The following is a 22,660-nucleotide window of genomic DNA, read 5'->3' on the forward strand; positions in this document are numbered from 1 at the left end:
GATAAAAAATAACTGTCATTATTGCCTGAAAGAGGAAAAGTTATGAACGGATATCACCATACATCAATTTTGTAGGAGTTGTAGGTTTAAAAAAACACTCTGTACAACACCAAATTGTGTAGATCGAAAGCAAAAGTCCACACCCCAAAAATAATCACAATCGATTAATACGTATTCGAGTTATTTACAAAATTCAAAAAATTTTCACGAACTTTGAGGCCATTTAGCGGCTAAACGAAGCGATTTCGGATATAGGTGAATTATCCTAGATCTGCCTATTTTGAGTCCACGAATCTGTGGTCTTCCGCTGTACACGTTATTCTGGGACACCCTGTATAAATGTACAAAGAATGCAATTTTGAAGAATTACTAATAAATTTTAAACCAGTTATTAAGTTCCAGTTCCAGATTAAAAAATAATATTTTTGTGTTTTATGGATGCTAAATAAATGTTTTATTTTCAATTTTATTCCGTTATATCATTGTAATTGTGTTTTTTATTTTATTGATCTAAAATTGCTGTCGTTGTGTTCAGAAGGGAATAATATTAGCAGATTTTTCTCTTAATAAAATTATCTTTATACTATAAGCACATATACAGGGTGGAGACTTTAACTGCAATAAATTCGCTACCAGGGGCAGAATAATTTTTCGAAAAATTTATTATTTTCCATGAGGTTGAGGGTTGCATAACAATTAAATGTAATTGTTATGTTTATTACTTACCAATGTAACAATTGCTTAAAATGTGCACCATTCCATTTGAAAAAAAAAGTTGTTGGTGGTTTCCGCCCTCCTTAAAGAGCTACATGTCGCATATTGCTTGAAAAAGGCAGCGGCGGCTCGTGACATTGAGAATAGGTGAAGCATATTCATTGATTGACTAAAAAGAAAAAAAGCGCCGCTGGCGAAAATTTTCAAATTTTCAAGGTCAAACGGCTTTAAATGAATCTGGAAATTTTTAGTAGCAGTTGCAATATTACCGAAAAATTCACGTTCGTGAGAAGGATTTTCATTGAGATTTTATAAAAAACAGAAATATTAGTTCTGCTTGTGGACTTCTGCAATCATTAACGCACACCGTACATGTATGTTCCAAAGAAGCTTTGTGGTTACGACAACCTCGCGTGACGTTCCCAAAATTGTTAAATCCCTTCTTATTTCACACGCCCGACTTTACACCCACAATTAAACACGGCATACATAAAAGTTTAAAAAAAAACACTTCCACACGACCACTTATACTCCGAATACCATTAATTCCGAGACTTTCAAACGTACACGCTGTTTTTTGACTTCCCCTTTTTTCCATATCGAGAGAATAAAGCACAGGTCTCTCGCAATTTAAAAAATCTTTTTTGTCCACAAGAACCGTTATTATCGTGCACTGGGCGAGGCGAATCGCATAAACTGTTAAAGGGAGGCGATCGGCGATGCTGCTTCAATTTCTGCGTCACTCATTCCCCCACGCCGTAGTTTAATCACGTATTGGCCGCCTCGTTGCAATGACAACCGCCGTAAACAACGCTACGAAGAGAAGCAGAATACAGACTGATTTCAATCTGCGTCACTTGCGTATACTATACGTTGTATGGTCCGAGGTTGATGTTCGCGCTCAACGAAGGCAATGTTTTTTTAGAAAGCGTTCACCGCGCAACTATTTTGTTTATTTCTGCGTATTAAACAAAAACCACAATACAGTTTCAATATAAAATTTATATAAAATTAAAAATAATTTTAAATTGCACAACCAAACGAAAATTTTAGGTGAAGGGGTGCGTCACCTGCTGAGCCGCCACTGGAAAAATGTAGGTAAATAAGTTCAAATGTTGATGTGTCTCGGGAATTTTTCGAAAAATTATTGAGCTCCCCGGTAGCGAATTTATTTCAGTTAAAGTCTCCACCCTTATACATAAAAACATAAGGTCGACTCATATTTTGATGCACGGCACGTTTTGAATACATAGCGTACTGGAAATGGAAAACACAGTTGAGTTATTTTCAATTGCTATAATGACGTAATGCATCGGATATTTTAGGTTTACTGCATTTTTGCTGAGAATATTTGTACGAAAGCGACCAGTCACCGGTTTCTTTAATGGTACAGTTAATTACGGATATTTTTCAGTTGCAGAGCTCTGATGGAGACTTGACTAATAGAGTCGAAACCTGAGCGAAAGAACTGATGTAGTACCTAGTCCTTTTCGTTCCATGTCTCATACCGATCAGGAAAAAGAATTCAAATAAATTATTGGACAAAGAAATAATCACGGTTATTTAAATAACAATATTTCTGTTTTTATAATCCGTTCTGAACATCCTGCTTGTCCGCTGTAATTTTATACCGTAATGCTTTCCGTGTGTCAGTGTTCGAAAAAAAATAACAAAAATAATAAAAAAAAGAGTCCAGTCAAAAGCATATTAATTATTTACATAAAATAATTCGAACACTGATATAGTATTTCATTTTACTAACTGTTTTAGATGTCTACTGCAAAATGAAGATGGAAATGTTGATGTTAAAATATCTATAAAATGTATACGTATAAGCTTTATTTTTGATAGTGATGGGCAAACGCGACAACCAAGTACTAACGCATTTCGTTCCCTTCATGTAATGTTTGTCATAATTAGTCTTACTTGACGAATATTCGAAGTTGCTTCTATTATATATAATAAAGAGATCAGGGTAAGTTGACGATATTAAAAAGAAATACCAATTTGGAGATTCTATAATTTATTAAAAATCTCAAAACTTTATACAAACAAGTAGTATAAGCTTAAGTAAACTTAAACCTTTTTGCAAAAATAGTATTTTTTTGTAAACATTGAAAATCGTCATTTAAATCATCTTATCTCATTGCCTGGGATAACGACACTAATGGAGTAAGACGACTAAGTGCAGATATCACCTTTCAGGGTTCATGCCACCATAAAAGGCAATGGGCCTAATTTTATAAGAAATTAACCTCTGAGTGGAGTTGCTAATTTCAAGATCAGTTGTATTTTACCACTAGTCCAAATTCGTATTTTATAGGAACAGGGTTAGCAACTAGTTGTTAATTAAGTTGTTAAGTTTAACCTGATTATAATCTATAATAAATAAATATTATTTCTGATTGAATTAAATAGATGCATTTGTATCATCTGAATATATACCTATATTTTCTAAGACTTAGGTGAACAGGGCAGGAATTAAAAATAGGTATTTATATTTATATAGGTAGGTATTGTCTATTTTAAGAATTAGTTGAAAAGTCTTCAAAGACAGGGTCTTTCAATTAAAACTTCCCACCTGGAAATATCTCAATTAGGTAAAAAAAAACTGAGACACGTCGATACTCTTTTCAAGGGCGTGATGGCGTAAGTTTTGGTGTTTTGGAAGCTACCCCTTAGGGAGAGGCGTAAAATACTCTTAAACTTTAAATGGCAGCCTATGTTGAGTGACACCTCATTTTAAAGCTTTTTCAATTCTGCTCACGACGACATACGACTTTTTGAATTTTGGTTTAGATATGACAATAAAATCACCACTTAAAGAATAAGACAAAATATACAGCCACACACACACAAAAAAGTTGTCTATACTTTTCATAGAATATATGATATCCGTAGTATTTTTGCCTCCTAATCATGAATCCGGTGTCAGAATTGAGCTAGCACATCACAGGAATTTCCTAACCTCAAAAAACAGGTCAAAATAGCAAAAATTCACGAAAAAGTGCTAGGAAAAATACAAAAAAATTTTGTTTCTATATTCAATTGTTCATTTATATGGTTAAGAGACCGCCGAACGTGAATCTGCTGTCAGAATTGATGGTTCGGGGTTGCTGATCACGGATCCGAGGTGAATTTTGCAGAATTGCAAAATTAATTTTGTAATATTTTATAACGGGTGATTCATTTAGAGGTACTTTTTTCAGTAGCGAGTTTAAGACAGATCACGCATGAGTCCACTGAACTGTCGTGGTATTTTGGTTCAGTACTGTCTGACATTTCATCATGGAAAGACTTAGCCCGGCACAACGTCTACAAATAATTTAGCTGTAGTACGAGAATCAGCGTTCTGGCAGGAGTGTATTTCGTGCCCTTAGAGCAACATATGGTCTACATAATCGGCCCACCGAACGCACAATTCGCTACACCGCCGAGAAGTTTGAAACCCAATTTTCATTATTGGATAATACGCGACCAAATAGACCGCATACAGCACGAAGTGCAGAAAATATTGCGGCGGTAGCCGAGTGTACGTGATGACCATAATGAATCAATTCGGCGCCGGTCTCAACAGCTTGGCTTGTCGCATGCAACAACTTAGCGTATTTTACGTAAGGATCTTGGTTTGAAAGCATACAAAATTCATCTCATTCAAGAATTGAAGTCGGCTGACCTTCCAAATCGTCACCGTTTCAGTGTTTGGGCTCTTGAACAGCTTGAAGAAGATCCAATGTTTTCGACCAAAATTTTGTTCAGCGATGAGGCCCATTTCTGGCTTAATGGCTATGTTAATAAACAAAATTACCGTATTTGGGATGAAGAACAACCCGAAGAACTTCAAGAGCTGCCATTACATCCAGACAAAACAACGGTTTGGTGTGGTTTATGGGCTGGTGGAATCATCGGTCCATATTTTTTTAAAAATGAGGCCAACAGGAACGTAACTGTGAATGGCGCCCGTTATCGCGCCATGCTAACGGACTATTTGCTGCCTGAAATTGAAGCCCGTAATCTCGATGACATTTGGTTCCAACAAGACGGCGCCACTTGCCATACAGCCCGTGCAACCATGACTTTATTGCGAGAACAATTCGATGAACAGTTAATTTCACGATTTGGACTAGTGAATTGGCCTCCTAGATCATGTGACATCACACCTCTAGACTTTTTCCTTTGGGTCTACGTGAAGTCCAAAGTCTATATGGATAAGCCGAATTCGATTGAGGAATTGGAAGCCAACATTACTCGGGTCATTCGTCAAATTCCACTCGAAATGCTCGAACGTGTCATCGAAAATTGGAACTTCAGAATGGACCATCTCAAACGCAGTCAAGGACAACATTTGAAAGAAATAATATTTAAAAAATAAATGTCAGAAATAGTTTTTTGTATAATAATAAAGATTGCACCATAAAATAGAATTTTGTTATTTTTTGTTGTTGTTGAAAAAAGTACCTCTGAATGAATCACCCGTTATATACAGTGCGTCCCAGGTGTAACGCAAAAAATTCGTATTTTATTTTGTGTTAAGTTTTCACAAAAATGCACACGTCAATTAGTAAAGAGGAATTGACGTTTTGTCACGTTGCTTATACCTACTTTGCGCTGTTTCATAAACCTATGACGTCATCGACATTTTTTTAAATAGCACTACCTAACCTTTTAAGCATAAATGAATAGCCCTTTTGAAGGAAATGCGTCCATATAGGCAGGACCGTTCCTGGGCTGGTGGTGCCCCGGCACCAGGGCGGCCAAAATTCAACTTTTATGTCCTGGTTTTCCCCAGATTCCTAACTAAAAATATTTAAACAATAGCAGCAAAGACTGCAAAAGATAAAATGTATATTAATTTTCGTCTTATAAATAATGTAGTATTAAATACACTGTTTTAAAATACACTTTTTTTATACACTAATGCAAAAAATTAAAGGCTCAAAAGAATTTCTGAAATTTTTCCGTGATTTTTGCCAGACTGTATTTAGGTGAAAAATGGTCGTATCGGGAATTAAAATTTTGAAGCTCTTAAGATTCTAGTTTTTGAGATATTTCGGTTAAAATTTTTTAGGAGCTACGGTTATCATGCAATTCTAAGAAATAGCGCGATAAAAAATTTTGCAAATTTTCTTTTTTTTTCATCAATTTAAACGTCATTTGCGGTAGGTAAACGTGTAAAGACCTCAAAAAAATTGTTTCTCATTTTAATCATATTATGAAGTGTTTAAGTTCAAAAAACGGGTCGCTAAATCGAGATGAAACTTCACAGGGTTCTTCTGGGTATATCGAACTGTAAAAGTCATGCTTAATATTAGTCACTTCCAATTTAGCCGTCACTTTTCTAAAAAACCATAAATTACCCTTTTTTCCTGTTTTTTAAAATTCGTGTAAAAGATGAAAAAATGTTTTTTCCGAAAAGTTGCGGCAGCATGTTATAGAAGATTTATTCCAGTTTTCGAAACTGCCCTTCAATTTTCTGTACGACCATTTGTCGCCGAGATATCGATGATTGAAGACAAAAGGATACTTTTCAACTCCGATGAAAAATGATCGTATCGACATTTTAAAAAAAAAGGAAATTGAAGCTGAATAAACTAGCTATCTAGTCCATGCAATGGCTTAGATGAAAAAAAAAATTCCAAGTCCGTGGATTGGAAAAAAAAAGAAAATTTGCAAAATTTTATTGTCGCGCTATTTCCTAGAATTGCATGACAACCGTAGCACCTAAAAAAATTCGACCGAAAGATCTAAAAACTAGAATCTTGGAACCCTATTTTTTAATTCCCGATACGACCATTTTTTACCTAAATACAGTCTGTCAAAAATCACTGAAAAAAAAATTTCGGAAATTCTTTTGACCCTTTAATTTTTTGCATTAGTTTAAAAAAAATCAGGGAAGTTCTAAAAATGTCTTTCTTAAACGTTTACGAACAAGCCTAATTATTATTAAACACAGAACCCGAGCGAAACGAATGCCGAGTGGTAAGATTACAATAATTATTACCTACTTATCGTCAGATTTACGACGTTTAGACAGATCAAAATTTTTATATTCTATATTTTGTGAATACTTCTCATACTAGTCGTAATATGAAGTTTCTGTTTTCCAATGAGTTACCATATTAGTTTTAGAGCTTTTGATTATTATTTTTGTTATGACTTTTTAGATTATATTTTACAGTAGATTATTAAAGTTTGTTAGTGCAAAAATAAATCGATCTGTATTTCTAATAACACACCTCCATCATAGTCATCTCTAATCCCTGATATTAATAATATCATAACAAGTACCCCAGGAACGGCCCTTCATATAGGGTTTGGCCTACGTTACTTTGATAGGTGCGAAAAAAAGCCAACGATTGGAATGGACATGATTTAAAACAATAACAAAAGTAGGTATCACATACTGATGCGAGAACAGTGCCACAGCAAAAAATGGGAATTTGTAGATATTTTGTGTTTTGGTTGATTGTAGGTACATGTTTTTATGTGTTGATATGTTGGCGTTTTCTAAATATTTATTTATTTATACTGCATACATACAGACAAAGGGACAGTCCAATTACATGTATACAGTTGAGAAATGTTAGCTAATATAAAAAATCAGTTAAAAATAATGTATAAACAACCAGACACATGCAAAATACAATGTAAAAAGAGAACAAAGAAAGAAAACAAAAAAATGTCAGTTAAAATGTACATAAAACACCGAATCGTATACGTGTCATAAGTATGAGAGTAGCTTAGTCCAACTAATATTAAAAATGTCAATATCGTATGTTCTTAACAAATTATTCACCGTTCTAGGGGTGAATTAATATAAAATATTTTAAAAAGTGTTTATCTAGTTCGCATTCTCATATCGGGTACATTAATATTAATAGACGCCAACAAATCGGGAATAACAATCTGACTATGTAAAATATAAGCGAACAAAATCTGAGCCTTTTCTCTTCTCCTATCCAAAGAGGTCACACCAAACTCTGCTCGTTGATGTTCATATGATACCATGAACGGGTACACTCCATACTCTTTAACATATATTGACCTCAAAAGCTTCTTCTGTATTTTCTCTATTGTGTCCTTGTTACTGATAGCTTGTGGGTTCCAAATCACACTGCAATACTCCAGTTTTGATCTTACAAATGTATTGAATAGCCTTATAACTGTGTTAGATTTAAGCTCTTGGCTAGTCCTAAGAACAAAACCGAGCTTCCTGTAACATTCAGCTGTTAAAGTCCCTGATTCTATTCAGAGGCTCTATCTCAACACCATTCACCATATATACTCTCAATATAGGGTATTTCTTCCGTGTATATGATACCAGTTTACATTTCACCTCATTTAAAGCTAGGTCGTTATCTTTACAAAACTCAGAAACAGCTGTGACATCACTTTGCAATTTTGCAACATCATCCCAACATGTTATGTTAAGGTAAATCATCAAGTCATCTGCATAGAGTAAAAACCTTGCATGCTTTATATAATCAGAGATGTCGTTTATAAATAAGATAAAAAGCAGTGGTCCCAATATGGACCCTTGAGGTACACAGGAAGTTGACACAAAAGTTTCGGATTCTGCACTGTTAAATTTCACAAAGTTTATACGATCAGTCAAATAAGTTCTAATAAACTGTATCAAATCTACGCTAAAAGAATAAGAGTTCAATTTCCATAATAGAATGTTATGGTTGACTCTGTCAAAGGCCTTCGCCAAGTCAGTATAAACAGTATCGATCTGGGAATTATATAAATTTTCTGTATTGTAGGCACTGAACGTACATAAATTAGTAGCGGTAGATCTTTTCTTTAAAAAGCTCTGTTGTTCTTCTGACAATATTTGTGTCACATATCCTATTATATATTACCCGTTCAAATATTTTGTATATTGAAGGTAGGATTGTTATAGGTCGATAGTTTGTAATCAGACTACTGTTTCCTGACTTGTGTACAGGCGTTATTCGCTCTATCTTAAAGAAGTCTGGAAATTTTTTGGCTTTCAATGTTCTGTTGAATATAGTTTGCAATGGTAATGCAATAATGTCAACATACGCTTTAAAAAAGTATGAAGGTAATCCATCTACACCTATTGAAGTCTGTGGTTTTAGCGATTTTATTGCATTTATGATTTCATTCAAGCTGATGGTCCCTATATTTAAATTATCCAAGTTGTAATCTTTACATGTACCATTTCTTTGTAAGGGAGTATCTACAGAATACACCAACTTGAAGTACTCAGCAAATGCATTTGCAATATCCTCTGGCCTTTCAAACAAATGACCATTGTAACAGAAATTGTATGAAATGCGAGAACTGGATCTTTCATTTCTTATATAATTCCAGAAGTTTTTTGGGTCAATGTTTATATTATTTTCTATATTTAAAATAAAATCTCTTCGACATTTTTTAATTAGACGCTTCACCTCCTCTCGTAGCTCACAAAACTTTATCGCAGATTCTTTACACTTTTTAGATTTTTTAAACAAGCGATGTTTCAGATTTATTTTATTTATGAGTTCCACTGTAAACCACTTAGGGTAATTATTGACTTTATAAGATTTTTTGGAAGGAACATACCGATCCAAGATACCATATAAACCATCATAAAACTGATCCACACATTTGTTTACATTTTCAGACGTAATGATTTCTTCCCAAGTGCATTGTCTAAGCAGATGATATAATTAATAATAGTCACCTCTCCCGAAATTGTAATTCCGTTTATAATTATTGTCAGTTAATCCACCCTTATATCTGTCAGCAGCAACGTCAAAAGTGATAACAATCTCCAAAGGAGGGTGATATTGGTCAATTCCAACGAGAGATGTGTTAGAGTGAGAAACTTTTGCCTCAGTTACATTAGTCATTACCAAGTCGAGCAAGTTGTTTACCCGATTTAGTACATTGTTGACAATATATAGATCATATGTACATAGGACTGTTTGAATAATTTTGGCCTTGTAAGAACCGTTGTCACAGTCATAGCGCATATCGTTTATTTCAGGCACATTAAAATCACCCAAGATGAACAAATTCTCTGAATACAGCTCATTAATGACTCCCAAGGAATCTAAAAACGTTTCATAGGCGATAGGACGAACGGCAGTGTGTGGATTTTCAGTGGCCTTCCGGATCTAGACAGATCTCTAACAGCGTCTTCAAATTTGCGTACTAATCTGCATACTGTAGACGGAGCTATTGGTTGTTCTGGATACTTGGCATTGAATAATTGACATCATTATAACTACGGATTTTATCTCCGTATCCAACCATAATTAGGATTTCAATTCTTTGTTTTTCTCACTTTAACGCAACACCATCGTAATGTAAAGGTATGGTATTTGTAACTATCACAATGATATGAGGCACTATTACATTCGCTAACTGTCGTCTTCAAAACAATGCCTAGCCGCTATGATCAAGTGAACCTACCCAATCTACATAAAAACATACCTACAATCAACCAAAACACATTTTTTGCTATGGCACTGTGTCGCATCAGTTTATGGTACCTAATTTTTGTTATTATTTCAAACCATGTCCATTCCAATTGTTGGATTTTTCTCACACCTGTCAAAGAAAAGTGGGCCAAACTCTATATCGACGAATTTCTCTTCAAAAGGGCTATCCATTTATGCTTAAAAAATTACGTAGTTCTATTTAAAAAAAATGTCGATGACGCCATAGGTTTATGAAACATAGCGCAAAATAGGTTTAAGCAACGTGACAAAACGTCAATTCCTATTTACTTATTGACGTGTTTTAGCATTTTTGTGAAAACGCAATACAAAATAAAATGCGATTTTTTTTGTGTTACTTCTGGGACGCACTGTATTATAACCTAAGCACCCAATCATGTTTTAACTTTCTTAAAGTACATAGGTAATTGATTAAATTTTTAAAAACGAATTTTGTTTGTGGTTTCAGCAGGATTGTGCTCCACCACATTATGCCGTAGCTGTGCGTGATTTTCTTTATCAGAATTTTCCAAATCATTGGATAGGACGTAGAAGTTCAATTGAGTGGCCTCCCAGATTGCCAGATCTAACGCCCTTAGACTTTTTTCTATGGGGACACTTAAAGTCGAAAATTTATTTATTTAAAACACCATCGAACTCTCCGTCGACGAGTTGTTGAAGAATGTCGTCAGATAAAGCCCGAAATGATTCAAAATGTTCGTTCGGAAGTGGAGCAAAGATTTTATTATTGTATGGAAGCGGAGGGAAACCAATTTGAACATTTAAGAAAATGACATTCATTCATTGATATTTCGTCTTATTTTTTAAGTCATATCCAAACTAAAATTTAAAAAGTCGTATGCCGCCGTGACCAGAATTGAAAAAGCTTTAAAATGAGGTGTCACTCAACATAGGGTGCCATTTAAAGTTTAAGTCTGCCTAAGGGATATTTTCCAAGACACCAAAACTTACGCCATCATATGTCCCCCCTGAAAAGAAAATTGACGTGTCCCAGGTTTTTTGTTTCTTTAATTTCGATATTATCCACATGAGAATTTTTAATTGGAACATTCTGTGTTTACCGTAGTGTATGAACACTGCGTCACAGTCTATACATAAATATTCGGTATATTTATTTCCAGATCTTTACTTTTTTCCCGTTGACCACTATGTTCTCCTGTGTTGCTCTCTGTTTACTACGTTATTTCACTTTGTCTTTTCTATATTTCTATTTGTCTTTTCTTTTCGAAATCGTCGCCTTACCGCCTTATCTTACTTCAAGAAATACATAATATATATTTTTTTACGTTTGCATTACCATAGCAAAATTGTGCAAACTTTAAAAGTGGTAAATAATTATTAATAGCTACTAAATTATGGTAATTTAATATGAATGAATAGTGCTATACATCTGCTAAAATCTACTGTGGAAAAGGAAGTCCCAAAAGGCCACTACCGGTCGATATTAACACTATTCTTCTTACCCCCTGCGTCATCTTACCCCAATCTCCGCTATATATAACTACAAATCAAGATATTTTATTAAATAATTAATTAAATTTATTTATTGTATTTTAGATTAGATCAAATATGCTTTGCTTTGTAGGCAGCAATATGCTACAGCATTATAATTTATTTATATCAAAATTTTTACATTTATGAAAACGAAGTGTGAATTACAAAATATAGCATATAGGTATTTATCAGTTTTATGCAGGTAAAAGACTTATTACCTGTATTTATATTTTGACACCTATATACAGGGTTTATTATGAGAGTAGACAACAATTTAGAAAACCACTTTCATTTTTTTATTATAGAGTGGCGGAACAAAGACCTAGTTGTTCAACAACTAATAATAATAAAGTTTGATTTGTAATATCATGCACAACTGATGTAATCATGTGTATTGCATCGGGTTCGTTACGTTTACTGACTCGAAATATTTTTAGAAAATATTTGTTTATTGATTATTCGGACTTGATATGCATGTAAGTGGCTTAAATGTTAGACAACGCAATTAATTTGGAACGAGTGTTCTGTTGTAAAGAGTTTAAATGTCGATACTCAGGCAGGCGTTCAGTTACAGGCAGGGGCATCCCCGGTAGTAACCCACCGAGCTCTGCCTTCCTGTCTGGTTCTGGGTTTCTGAAACCATATATCATTTAGCTTTTGCTATATGTAATTACATTTACCTAATTTAGAGTTTTCGTCCAATTCGAGATTTGACGAAAATTGAAATTTAGAACTGGAACGACTTTATTTCACGTCGTTGGGGGTATGGACTGCTATGAGGGAGTGTTTTCTGCAGTTTTCTGGAGCGACGCGACAGCGGGAACTTTTGAAAGTGAAGTGAATTTCTCCATTTTCCGCGCCACGTCGTACTAGGTAATCTAAGTCGACGACATCGTCCTTCGTCTACAACTAGCATGGATGATGTCTAAGTTTGTGGTTGCATACTCTGACTAGTTTTGAGCGCGACGACGGGATTTTGAAAAGTCAGATGTAGAATACCTTTCCCGCGCCGGGTTCCCTGCATCGTCTCTGGCACTAGCTACGGTCGATCTGGTATGGGGCGATTTTTTTCGGTTTTGTGGTCCGGATTGGAAAGTGTGGTGAATCAGGAGTACATTTTACTTTCTTATGACTTATCCTGTATAATTAGGAAATAATGGGTCAACAATAAGCTGGAGATACTAGACACCAAAATATTATGCTAGTCATGCTCTAAACGAATGTCGCTGGTTTAAGAAATACAGGGTGTTCGAGGTTTAAATTTTATTCTGCAATTTCTCAATAATTAAGGAACTTTTGATAGCATAATTCTGAAAATTGGTAGGATTGGGTTTTTTGGTATGAGAATGGAATTTGAAGCTTATTTTGACGTTGCTTCTAGAGGGCGCTAGTTTCACCGTATTATTTAGGTAAATCTGAACATATTTTTTTATCTGTTGAGCTATGCTTAAAAAAAGTTAAAAATCGAAAAGAACGTTCAATTATACATGAAAAATGTACTGTAAATGTTTAGGTCGCCTAACTTTATCGGTTTCTGAATTATTTGAATTTAAAAGTTTCAATGTATTTTGTGGTGATTTTCTTTCAAGCGCCGATATTGCTATTTCTTTTCTAAGTAGGCTTGTGTCAAATTTTCATGTCAATAAATATTAGCGTATTTTGCGTGCGTATGATTTATTATTCGTGCAAAATTACTAGCTAGTGATCAAAGTGCCACGACATTAGTATATTATGTTACTAGGAGTAGAAGGCGATCATTATGTGTTGAGCCCAAAAGTTTGCTCGCCGAGGCGTTAGCCGAGGCTGAGCAAATTGGGCAAAACACATAATGAGCCTTCCACTCCGAGTGACATATACTATTTTTTCTTCAAGCGTGAATATAAAAAATTACTAATTTTGAAAATTTATAGCGGATAACGCGATGTTCAATCTCAGCACAAAATAAAATCAGTAGGTAGGTAATACTATTTATTTTATACATTTTATACATTTTATTGATTAATTAAACATGACAGTTTTAACCACTTTATTCATGAATAAAAAAACAAATGTAACAATTATTTTTCTTTAATTTGAATTAAACGAATAAACATCTAAATTACCTACATGTCTATCATCAAACTTTATTTATTAACATGAATATTAAATGTGCAATTTTGTATGGTACAGTTGTTGATATTTAAAGCGCTGCTGGCTGTCTTTTTTTCAAAGTTTACAGTTCTGTCGTTGAATACGTTACTTGTAATAAGGTTCTCAGTTTCAGTGTTAACAATTGTACCATTATTAACAGAAAAGTCTTCGATTAAATTATTTTCAGGATCAATATTTACAGTTTCGCTTGATGTACTTGGTTCATTATACTCTAATGGGTTTAATATTTTCATCGCTATCTGTTTCTTATTGTTTACAGAATCTTCAATGTATCCTTCAGCGACGCTGGTAGATTTCCATCCACCATGTCGCTTTAGGGTTGTAATGTCTCCACCATTATCAACTAAGATAGTTGCCGAGGTTCTTCTAAGGCAATGCCCCGTATATTCATGTGGATTTGGCAACCTTAAAAATGATGCAACATCTTTTGGCACTTTTGAAATTTTATGTATGCCCATTACAACACGATGACAATGGCCATTTTGATATTTAATAAAAAATCTATCAAAAGTTATGTCTTTTGGCCGAAGAGTAGCATATTTTCTGTATAAATTTAAATAAAACTCTCCAATTATGGTAAATGAACGATGTTTTTTAGTTTTTGTATTGGGAATATTTACTAATATTATATTTCCCAAATCTTTTACATCATTAACTTTTACTTGAATGAGTTCATCGCATCTACAAGCTCCTGTGACTCCAAATATTAGTGCAACCTAAAAAATATAGAATTATTAATTTTGTAACAATAAAAAAAGTTGGAAAATGCAAGGAAATTCTAAAACATGACGTAATTTTAAGACATCTATATTTATGAGTTTTTACAACATTCTTCCAATGAGCTATCTTTATTTCCGAAAATTGTTTATTATTCTCGTAATGGATACTATAAAATAACTTGAAGTTTACAAATTATAACAAAATTTTGTATTACAAATATAAAAAGGTTAAATATATATCTACCTATAATTTAAAAAGTACATACCTTGGTTGCTAAATATTTATCATCAGGTGCTTTATTCAGGAATTCGTCAAATTCTTTTTTAGACAAAACTTTCGACTTTTTTGGTTTATAATTTTCACCTTGTCGTTTCAAAAATGTAATTAATTTTGAATATTTCTCAATATTTACATTGTGTTCTATGTTTAATTTAGATTTTACCATTGAATATTGCGCCCATAAAGTTGAACTTTTCAGTGTTCTGGATAATCTTGTAAAATATGCTATCATCACATTTTCTGAATAAATATGTGCATTATTTTCTTTTGCCCAATTTATGAATTTATCATAAGCATTTTCATAAATTTTTCTCGACTTTGTTGGTATAAGTGTTGCCACTGATGTATTTGCAATTTCCAGTAATTCTGGTGGTGTGCACTGCATTTCTTCAGACATTTTAAAAACGACCCGACGCGACATCAAATTTCAACTGACACTTAATGAAACGTCAAAGCTTCTTGAATCTTTAATTCGTTGCTAGGATACTTACCTACACATTGTTACATTTTTTACTAGTTAAAAAATGAAAAATATTTGTACTAGTTAAACAATAGGCTGCTTCTAAAGGAGGTGTTGCACTATATAATATAAGTATTATTATACGCTTGAAGAAAAAATAATTTTTCCAACAGTGAGATGCGTGATATGATTTGTGTTTTTGCTCTGGCTAATTTTAATGGACATGCGGAGTCCTGAAGATATGTACAATTTTACTCAAACAGATTGCAACCTAATTATAAACTATCCAGAAATCTTTACAACCGCTTAAGCGAATCTGGATCTTTTCAACCAAAGAGTAACCATGGTACTCCAAAATCTATCACACTCGATGAAAAGAAGGAAATTTTAATTCGTGTTTCGGAAAATTCCGGTATGAGTACTCGTCGGTTAAGTGCGGCCATAGTGCGGCAACGGAGGTAAGCCAGTTATTGCCTTAAGATTTACCAGCTCGCCTACAATTTGCTCAGTTCGTACAAAATATGCAAACGGAAAATTCAGATTTCCTCAATAAGATTCAATTTACCGATTAGACGACATTTATTAGACCGGGTGTTTTCAATGGGAGAACAATCATTTGTGGAATTCCGAAAATCCGCATGCTGTAAAAGAAAGACATTTTCAGCATGAGTTTAAGGTGAATATTTGGTGTGGTTTAATTTCTGTTTTTTTTTCATAGGACCTTTTGAATTACCACCCAATCTAACTGGACCTCATTATTTAAACTTTCTTCAACATAATTTAAACGAGCTTCTAGATGATGTACCTACCACTCGCTTTAAGAGAGAGTATGTGGTTTATACACGACGGTGCGCCAGCACATTTTGCCTAGCCAGTACGCCAGTATTTAAATGAACATTTTCCTCATCGGTGGATTCGCCGTGAGGTGAATTTATTTGGCCACCGAGAAGTCCAGACGTAAACCCTCTGGACTTTTCAGTATGGTCAAACTTGAAGGATATGGTGTATCGTGAAGAAATTTAATTCGTAATAATAATAGGGATAATATTCAGAGACATTTAAGAGTGTATAGTAAAATGTATTGAGGTAGGTGGTAGACACTTCCAGCGTTTGATTTAAGGTTCGTTATTATTATTATTATTATCAATGATTGTTATTGTTATTTTCATCTTGTGAGAATAAAAAATCACCACAAAATACATTGAAACTTTTAAATGCAAATAACTCAGAAACCGATAAAGTTAAGTGACCTAAACAAGATTACATTTTTATTGAGAAATTTCAGAATAAATTTTAAACCTTGAATACCCTATATTTCTTAAACCAGCGACATTCGTATAAGGTATGATGAGCTCAAACATAATATTTTGGTGTCCAGTGTCTCCAGGTTAGTGTTGAGCCATTCTTTCTGACCCACCCTGTATAATTATGAGGGATAGCTAGGGGCCCTTGGTTTTGTGGTGGCTGCAGCAATTAATATCTGGGTGATTAGGTAGGACTTTTTAGTAACAACAATATATTTGATAAATATGTATTTATTTAACACTCAGTATAGTAACAATAATAGTAATAGATAACGTACGGATATCTGTGATACTGACTATATTGGTTCTAATTTCCCATCTTTAAATTTTTATCGTACGTCATACGTATGGACCAGGTACTTGTCCCTGTTTATATAACTGTAAGTGGTCAATCAAAGTCGACCTTCGATCGCCGTTCTAACGGGAACGCTTCGAAACCTAGATGATCTTCGTTTCGATGTCAGCAATCGGAATCTGACACTATCCACAAACGTCGCGGTGTGCCTTGGTTGGCTGGAATTAGAGATGATTTTCGGAGGCCGTTGTCAGGCAGCTCTTCGGTTTTTTTTCTCGAGCATACTCTGGCTCTACAATATATTCGTCGTCGGAGCGATTTTCGGCTCTGTAGCGTGACTGGTCGTTTGGATTGGAATCCAGGGGGTGATATTTGAAGTTTGCTCGCAGTCTTCATACAACAAAACATCAACAATTATGTAATATAATATGTTACAAGTTGCAAGTTATTTAATAATATATGAATGTTTTTTCCAGTGCATCAGCAAATACGTAAAACAGAAGAGTCGAAACGTGAAATTTCATTAGAAACTTGTGATTAATAATTTCTGAGAATAAATAAAAGTTTGGCTTCAATAATCACTTAAGTAATAGTGTCACAATTATTTAACTTGGTTTTTGAAAATCTAAAATCTAAAAAAATCCCTGAAAACATTTTTAAATTAATTAAAGCGGAATATTCAATCATAAACTAGTCAGAACTGAATTAATTAATCTATTTTAAAATAGAGGCATTTTTCAAAATAATGAGAGCGCAATTCTTACTTTTTTTAATTAACAATTACTTGTGTATTATTTTTTTGAAAGTGTGAAAAAATGTTTCCGACTCTCCCTAAGGTAATGGTCGAACTTTGACAGTTTTCATGAGAACGAAAACTCAAAATAAGTTCAGAAGACAAAAACAGATATATTTTCGAAACGTTAACAATTTTTTAAATTAAAGAAAAAAGTTATTGACCAGTTCGCATTTCTGAAGAATCGGTTGATCAATTTGTTATATTTCATTTGAGGTACGCTAACTGTTTGAAAATTTCCTCTTTGTTTCTAAATCCGCGAGCGGCAATTGGAAGATACTAATGGCGAATCTTGCCGTTTTTGTCAGTGAAGAATCATTTGATATTCCTCTGTACCTGAAATGTTCAGTGCATGATAATATGAATCTAGCTTAATCCAAATATGTAAAAACAAATCTTGCCTCGTTTCAATCAATCATATAAGGTGTCAAAGTATATACATATTTTTTTTCTTTGGAATTTTAAAGAGCATCATTTAACTACTCGAACTAAAAATTGCAACAGCAGGGGAGATGGTAGAGTAAATATGATCTTAACTTTTCTCCTTCTCATATGGTTGAGTTGGGCCAAAGATAAAAAAAACTGCTTTATTTTGATTAAAATGATATACTTACCAGTTAAAAGAAGAGAAGATTGGAAATATTAATTTGTTACGTAAAATTTTAAGCATGATGTGATTTAGTTTAGAAGTATTGAAATATCTGTTATAAATTCAACACACAGGTTTTATTATTAAAATACTTGAGATTATCTACTTTCTTGCATTTTGGCCAGCTGAAATCGATTTTTTGTGTTGATTATTTATAAATAAACAATCTGCAGAATAGTCACTTTTAAATTAGTTTGCGCGATTGGTACGTAATTTCTGAAATTCTCGCCTTAACGTCTTGAAAAATGAGTCGAATTTAATAGCGCGACAAAAGTTGTATGACGACCTCCATTTAGTTAATGCAGACTTCTGACATAACCGCAAGTATCACAACCTTAATAATTAATTAATAATTAATTATTAATTAGTTGCGTAGTACTACTAATACTAGCAACCAAGTACTTTTCCTGTATCTATTATGTGGGATATATATACAATATGAGTACAGCAAGGAAAAAGTTATTTAAACTATATCCTGAATATTTGAACATAATGCTGGGACATGTCGATTTTTATTTTTCCAACCTTTTATCGTCGCACTGCTGTACCTCAACTAGTGGTGGAGTAGAAAGGGTTAAATAAATAAAATATTTTTTGAAAGATTTTTTTATTCTCTACACATTAGTAAAACAATTTTTCAAATTCGGTCGGTGGCCAAGCAGTTCGAGGCGTCAATACTTGAATCGATGAATGCCACTGTCGCCATAGACCGTAGATCAGCTATATTCTTTCTACACAAAATTTTAAATAATATAATAAAATGTGAGGAAAAATGATAAATATTCATATTCTTCGATTAAATATACGGCATGAGCATCTTCAGACAAAAAATTACCGTACTAATTTGTATAAAGCCTCTCGCATGTACTAAATGTTTACCAATTACAGTGAAATTGAATTACGGTTGGATCAAGAGTTCATATGATGTAGATGTACCTTCTTTAAGTTTATAGATTTGACCCTTGTTTTATTTTATTTATTTGACTTTTGTTATATGTATTAAGAATGTAATTTATAGAAATTTCTTTTTGTTATATATTTGTGTGCTTTTGTGGTTTATAGTTAGGTACTGCCTTTTTCTTTTTATTAATGCCGTTTTTTACCCTTATCCTGTAATTGGGCTTTTGTCCGTTGGATATAGCAATAAATAAATTAATAAATAAATATTTGTGGCGGGAATTAGCTACCTTCTCTGCAGGTATGGTAGGGTGGAATATGTTAATTTGGGTTAATGGAGAGATTGATACTGGTTGGCATTTGACCACCCCCTAATTAATCAGGTTTCCCAGGTTCCCTCATTCTTGCACTGAATGGTGGTTAGGGCTTACCAACGTCATTCCATTGCGCACATGTGGCCTGCATAATAATAATATGCCGCCCTCTCTCCAGCACAAGTCTCCGACTTCTGGGTTAATCCTTGCAATTATAATGAGGGGTAGAGATATTATTGTTATTATTATTGACAAAACCAACAAACATCAATAAAAATTATTTAATTAAATGCTCTAAGAAACCTCCACCAACTTTTTGGCAAAATGCCAAACCGTTTTCAAATTCATTTAGGACGTTACAACACGTGGCGTTAAGTTGGAAAATATAAATAGGATAGTAGAAGGTACAAGCAAACATTTAATTTTAGTTTAGGACAACAACCATTTGGCCTTTTGCCAAGAAATTAATCGTTTTATGTCCGAAGGGACCTTTAAAAAAGTACATTTCGTAATACATTTCATAATACAATGTTAAAAATTGGTCAATTTCTGCCCCACTCTGGAACTTTCTGTAGCTATTTTAAATGATTCCAATAGGCTTGTATTCATCTAAGTTGATCGCATTTTTGATGATTACTGTGGATGTAAGGTAGAAAAACGAGTGGTTAGTTGCTGTCCTCATGTAATGGTGCTTTTATGATTTTTTGGATACGCGCGTTATCTAGATTCCATCTCCATAACTCCAGATCATTCCGACATCTTTGAGACACTGGGTGATAACGAGAGCAGCGATGAAGATGAAGACAACGACTCAGAATAGTGTGCATGGACAAGTCTGAATCGATGTATGATTGTTGAACTTTCTCAGTGATTCTAACCAAAAGGTATAATAGGAAGTAAATACTAAAACATTTTCTTCGGGAAAGTGCCGGCTTCATACGTGTATTTGCATCAAATACAAGGCTACTGGAGTCATTTAACGTCGCTACAAAAAGTTCCGGAGTTAGTTGGACATGGATCGACTTCAAAGAATCTACGTAGAGGCTGAACAAGTTTTACCTGATCTTACGTGGATATTGACATCTGCATCGACTTCAAGAATCTACGTAGAGGCTGAACAAGTTTTACCTGATCTTACGCGGATTTTGACATCTGGACGATTTTCTCCGCAGAATGACAGCCTTAGAAGTGTATTTCTATCAAATATAAACCTATTGGAATCATTTAAAATAGCTAGAGAAAGTTCCAGAGAGGGACAGAAATTGACCGATTTTTAACGTTGTCCCTTTTTTTTAGCCATTTGTACTGGTTGCTCTCTAATGTGAAAAGAATGGTGTTTCAAAGTAAAAATCGACCTATAACAGTATTTTTTCCAGAAATTAAAGAAATAAATTTAACTCCTTACGTACTTTACACTCATACTGTATAAGCAAATTATTAAGTCATTACGAATTTAATTAAAATTGCACTTTGCTTTATTACTTACTCCATGGCCCAGCTGGTGTAGATATTTTTATATTAAAATCAATGTAGTATTATTGCAGATATAGCTTTATATTATGTCTGATTTCCACATTATAATAAATATCCTTATTTTACGTGATATTTTTTTAGCTTCAAATCATATTTCATTTACAGTAGTGTATAGTGCCTCATTGCGTGAAAAAGTTTGTCAAAATAGACTAGTTATGATTAACATATGGGATCGAGCTATTGTACATTGCTTCCTATTTCAAAATCTACAAAGAAAGCTTACATTTATAATCTACTAATTAAATAACTTATTAGATACCTATGCTTCATAAAATAAGTTTAGCAGTAGTAGTTTTTGCTTAAACTTATTTCACTGCTTTTCCGAGTTGCACGAATGTCATTTTTGAAAAGTTAATGAAGACAATGTTTATAAATAAATGTAAATACCACAGTTTGTAAATATATTTTATTTGGTAGTTGTATAATAATGAGTAAAGGGAAGCTGTGAATTTATTGATATCTTGCAGGTAATTGCCATCGTATCCATCTTGTTCATAGTACTGTCAACAATTGCACTTACACTCAACACAATTCCAAGTATGCAGGTTAATGATGAAGGTAACATCCAAGATAATCCTCAACTGGCTATGGTAGAAGCTGTTTGTATCACATGGTTTTCGCTTGAATATATATTGAGATTTAGTGCTTCGCCAAATAAGTGGAAGTTTTTTAAAGGTGGCTTGAATATTATTGACTTGTTAGCCATATTGCCTTACTTTGTGTCCTTGTTTCTCCTGGAGACAAATAAAAATGCTACAGATCAATTCCAAGACGTTAGACGCGTTGTGCAAGTGTTCAGAATCATGAGAATATTGCGAATTCTTAAATTAGCTCGTCATTCTACCGGACTTCAATCCCTGGGTTTCACTCTTCGTAACTCTTATAAGGAATTAGGTTTACTCATGCTCTTTCTCGCTATGGGTGTTCTGATATTCTCCAGTCTGGCTTATTTTGCTGAGAAAGAAGAACCTGGTACCAAATTCATAAGCATCCCAGAAACATTTTGGTGGGCGGGTATTACAATGACCACCGTAGGTTACGGCGATATTTACCCCACCACGCCTCTCGGAAAAGTTATAGGAAGCGTATGTTGCATATGCGGTGTATTGGTAATCGCGTTGCCCATTCCTATCATTGTTAATAATTTTGCCGAGTTTTATAAAAATCAAATGAGAAGAGAGAAAGCGCTGAAGAGAAGGGAAGCCTTAGAACGAGCTAAACGGGAAGGAAGTATCGTTTCTTTTCACCATATCAACCTAAGGGACGCGTTCGCTAAAAGCATGGACTTGATTGACGTAATCGTAGATACAGGTGAGTTTGCATGAAGAATTTGCTGAATTTCTTTCATTACAGTGCCCGATATTGTACTTTTGCCAAATTGTTTTTATTTTGCGAGTCTTGGTTTGCACAATTGTTAAGTCAGTGTCTTCTTCTCAGGTGATAAATGTGCCCTAATTGGTGGAAACGAAGACAATCGCAGAAATTCATAATTCGTTAAAGTTCGTGTGCCGAAGAAGCATGTTACACGCTTTGTTAATTGTACATGTAGAGCACTCTTTTACTCGACCATATTTTCAGTTT

At 33.9% G+C, this 22,660-nt stretch overlaps 1 protein-coding gene across 3 annotated transcripts in view; it reads left to right on the forward strand.

The window, feature by feature from the left end:
* LOC108909678 (potassium voltage-gated channel protein Shab) overlaps window positions 1-22,660 on the forward strand; it is a 193,582-nt gene that overhangs the window by 102,657 nt on the left and 68,265 nt on the right. For all 3 annotated transcript variants that reach the window (XM_018714076.1, XM_023455165.1, XM_018714075.1), the window contains exon 3: window positions 21,547-22,390. In XM_018714076.1, coding sequence (XP_018569592.1) covers window positions 21,547-22,390 — 844 coding nt within the window. The remainder of the gene's footprint in view (window positions 1-21,546; window positions 22,391-22,660) is intronic.

Source organism: Anoplophora glabripennis, unplaced genomic scaffold (assembly GCF_000390285.2).
Source record: "Anoplophora glabripennis isolate ALB-LARVAE unplaced genomic scaffold, Agla_2.0 scaffold451, whole genome shotgun sequence".
Classification (NCBI taxonomy): domain Eukaryota; kingdom Metazoa; phylum Arthropoda; class Insecta; order Coleoptera; family Cerambycidae; genus Anoplophora; species Anoplophora glabripennis.